The sequence below is a fragment of the Drosophila subobscura genome, chromosome U (assembly GCF_008121235.1).
Source record: "Drosophila subobscura isolate 14011-0131.10 chromosome U, UCBerk_Dsub_1.0, whole genome shotgun sequence".
Classification (NCBI taxonomy): domain Eukaryota; kingdom Metazoa; phylum Arthropoda; class Insecta; order Diptera; family Drosophilidae; genus Drosophila; species Drosophila subobscura.
Genome location: NC_048534.1, coordinates 22,688,473 through 22,692,546, shown reverse-complemented (window position 1 = coordinate 22,692,546; position 4,074 = coordinate 22,688,473). Strand labels below are relative to the sequence as shown.

Genomic DNA, 4,074 nt, shown 5'->3' with positions numbered 1-4,074 from the left:
ACCCAAATAAAGGATCCCTGCAACAGGCAGAAATAACTCAAATTAAAGATCACTTTAGCAGCCATAAAGAACTTAAAGGAAAGATCCCTTTAACAGCCAGAAAGATCCAAAATAAAAGATCATTCCAACAGCCAAAAAGAACCCAGAGGAATGCTCATTCCAACTGCCAGAAAAATCACTAAAAAATATTATTTCAATGGGCTGAAAGAACTCCAAATAAAATAATATTTTGTCCCACTTGTTCCCCAATTTATTTCCTTCTTGCTTGCTCCACATCGTAGTCCATGCTGTAGTCCACGACCAAATCATTGATGACACTCTTTACCTGTTGGGCAAAAACAAAGTCCAAGTGTCCCCAAGTGGGATCGGGCACCTCGTGCAGCAGCGCCAGATTGGGCAGCAGTTCAGGCAGGCGCGAAATATCTTTCTTATTGGCAGAGCCATCGGATAGGCCATAGTAGAGGTAGAGCTCGGAGGTAATCTGACTGAGATCATAGGCTGGTGGCTGCTCGACGCCATAGTACGCCAAATTCTTGCGTTTGCCCCAGTCGTACAAGCGGAAATCGTTGGAGACATAGGATTGGATGAAGTGTATGGCTTGGTTGGAGGAAACGCCCGCGGGATGTGTCTCAGCGATTTGGGGGAGCAAAGTCTAGAAAGATGAAGCCAAAAATCGTAGTTTTAACCATGGGAAATGTGGCTGCTGCTTACCTGATTGAGATTACCAATTTCTGGCCCACCCCACAGCATGGCCAATGTCTTGCAGTAGCTCAGCATCAGGGGCTGATTGCTGCAGGTTGTGTCGAGCAAACGCTGAATAAATTGATTATACGGCAGCAGCACCTGATTCTCCAGCAGAGCCGTGCCCAAGCCGGGTTCACCAAACACCGGAGCTGTGGCCACTATCAGTCCCTCGGTGGTATTGCCCATAAACACGGGTGGTGCCAGCAAATGGGCAGTCTTGATTTTCGCATTGTATTCCGGCCTAAAGGAACCCATGACAACGAACGCCGTGCAGCCCTGAGAGTGTCCGACATAGTGGAGCGCCTGCTCGTGAGTCTGCTCCAGAATGTAATCAATCATGGCCGGTAGATCGATGGAGCCAATCTCGTGCCAGCTGAATTTCCAAAAGTACGGATGCTTTACATTTAGGCGTGTGTTGTTCCTCGAGTAGATATTGCCACGGGCATTGCCCAGCCAGACATCGTAGCCGGCATCCGCATAGTTGTAGGGCAGCGCATCGTTCGGCCCATTGAGCAGGAAGCAATCCGAGCAGCTGAACAGCCCGTGCATGATGAGCACCACCGGCCGCTGCAGCTGGCCATTGTTCAGCTTTGGCGAGTGTGGAATCCGGAACAGATTCAGCACATAACCATCGGAGGTCTCCACATAATGCGATTCAGCCGGATAGCCATCCGACTCGATGCGTTCGGCCTGCAAAAGCAAAAAATTGACATTTCGAATTTGAGTAAAAAATGCACAAAAAAATGTTTGCAAATTTCCAACCCACCGAAGTTTTTAGTCTCTTGAAGGGAATGTCTATAAAAGGATCAAAGTCGTCCTCGGCCACGGCCACGGCCAGCACTGTGGTTACAGCCAGAACTATCAGCAATTCCTTCAACATTTTAGGTCTAATTTTTGTGCTTCCACTCGCAGGGCAGTTCGCTGTATGACTATTGTACCATGTTCGGAAAGTCCGACCTGTTTCAGTCCTCACTTAATGCCAATCTAATCTGCCGATTAAAAGTCGAGTGTCCGCTTTGTATTTGTGTTGCCATTTAATCGCTGAGATGTGTGGGGTCTGATACCAGAAATACGCGAAGTAAATCCAAGATTTATATACTTTTGGCTCTACATTTAGATTAGTTTTGTCTTCGATGACTAATAAGCACTCACGAGGGGGGCATGTACATGCTGATATGGTTAATTACTTTATGACTTTCAACGACAATAAATTAAATACACTTGCCCAGGGGGTACTCAAGACCCTGAAGGGTGCATTTGGCGCTGCTAATTGTAATACATTTAATCATTGAAATTTTGAAGAATAATTGCTGAAAAATAGAGAACATAATGAGGAGACTTGAGGTAGAAGAAAGAGATTTTTCGATTAGTTTTTGATGCGCAAAGAGGTCCTGAAATCTTGCTATATTTTCTGTGGTATTTGCTGTTACTGAACAACACCCGAAATAATATTTTAAAATTAAATACAACTGTCATAAATATCTTTAACCATTGCTCAATGAATTTAATCTATCCACTGAATATTTCTGCACCATTTGCACCGATTCAGGCAGGAGCCGCCACTTCAGCAGCTTCCGAAATTCATTACTGCAGGGAAGTGAAGCAGCGTGTAAGCATTGTCCCCCATTCACAGATATGTAGCTTAAATCTGAACTTTGCGTTGCGCGTTCTCTCAAGTCCCCACATTGCAATGGTAAACCCTTCGATACACACACACACACCATGCCCCATTCCAATCAGGCAGAGGCACAGACAGAGAGAGAGCCCCAAGTGGAGTAAAGAGGAGCCCCAACACGCGTATCAACGAGTTGCGCCTGACTTGCTGCGATTTTTGCATTATGCCAGTGAATTGTAATGCGGCAAAAAGATAGTGGAAAGGTGGAGGGGCAGGAATTATGGTGGGAGAATGGTTGCAGGCTGCAGTAGGTATACGTACGGGTGCTGAGATTGGCATTAAGCATGGCAAAAGCCACAAATTGCGAGCATCGAGGGCTGTCATTCTCCACGAAGCTCTCTTCACGTGGTCTAGCGCTCGTACTCCACACTCATTCTTTGTTGCTGTCTGCAGAGAGAGAAAATGTTTAAGAAATGTAAAAAAAAATGGGTAAAAATATTGTTTTTTACAGCTTACAGCTATTTATGGTACAATTTTCATTGCCAAATAAATTTTTTTTGTATTCATAAAAGTGCATAAAAGCAGTGTCGCTGCCTTAGCAGCGCCTCACAACGTTCCTCCTCGTTCTGTCAGTGCATGTGTCTGACTGCGGCTGCCTGTGTGGCTGTGTGTGTGTTGTGCTAGTACATAGTGTGGCATTGTCATGCCAATGTCGACGCCGCCGACGGATATGCAGAGGAAGGAGAGATAAACCGAACCAAACGTAAATGCGGTTCATTGAAATTATGTGAAGCGGAGGCAGCGATACATAGAGGCGGGGAAACAGAGTGCAGCAAGCACAAATGGTGGTGGAAGGAAGGGCACTGGCATACATTTTGTTGAAATTGCCAGGAAGAGGCATACAACAAAACACACGAACAACAACATAAAAAAGCATGAAACAGAAGTTAGAACGGAGAAAGTGTAGTACATGTCGACGATGGGATACCTGATGGTACCTTAAGGTACATCAAGAGGGGCTCGAGGAGATTCTAGTTGATATTATTATTAAATCAGTGGGATGTGCCAATTGGTGGGCTATTTATAAGAAATATTTGTAGAAAAATTGAGTACTAGAAGTAGAAAAATGTAAATTTTAAAGCTACTGGGAAAGTCCTGGACAACATTTGATAATTTTATCAAAAGCTCTGATTTTTGGCTGAAACTTTGGGAACTAACAAATATATCCATGATCTAGAATTTATGTCACCTTGAGTCTCAGAAGAACACTCCTTTAGTGGGTTATACACTTTCATATCTGCTCTCTTAATCCAAAAATGTACCCTACCCAAATACTGCTACCAATTTTTTTGTGTAAATTTTTCGCAAATGTCAGATTGCAATTGAGGCAGCAGCAAATGCTCTTAAACTCTTAAAAGAAAAGTCAGCCCTACTCCCACATCAATTTCTCCTCGTTAGTTGCTTGGAAAAATTACATTTGCGGTATTTTCTCTGTTGCTTCTTGCTGGTACTTTTCTCCGTCACTTCGTTCACTTGAAATTCAATTAAACAACTTAATTGGTTGGCCTGATGAGCGTCAACTGTTTGCCAAATGCAATCTAAATGATTGCATAAAAGTGGATTTTTTGCTGTCGCTTTAATACAATTTCCCTTCGACTGCAGCGGAAATCGTGACTTATCATAAATCTAAAGTTACGCGGTGGCAGAGCCTCTTC

General features: G+C 43.9%; 1 protein-coding gene across 1 annotated transcript; it reads right to left on the bottom strand.

Moving 5' to 3' along the window:
- Positions 1–238: 238 nt before the first annotated feature.
- Positions 239–1,656, bottom strand: LOC117900371 (lipase 3). The gene is made up of 3 exons (XM_034810721.1): positions 1,511–1,656; positions 712–1,434; positions 239–652 (listed from the first exon to the last, which is right to left on the bottom strand). Exons 1-3 carry the CDS (start codon positions 1,622–1,624, stop codon positions 251–253), a joined length of 1,239 nt encoding a protein of 412 aa, XP_034666612.1. The 5' UTR covers positions 1,625–1,656; the 3' UTR covers positions 239–250.
- Between the last annotated feature and the right edge of the window lie 2,418 nt (positions 1,657–4,074).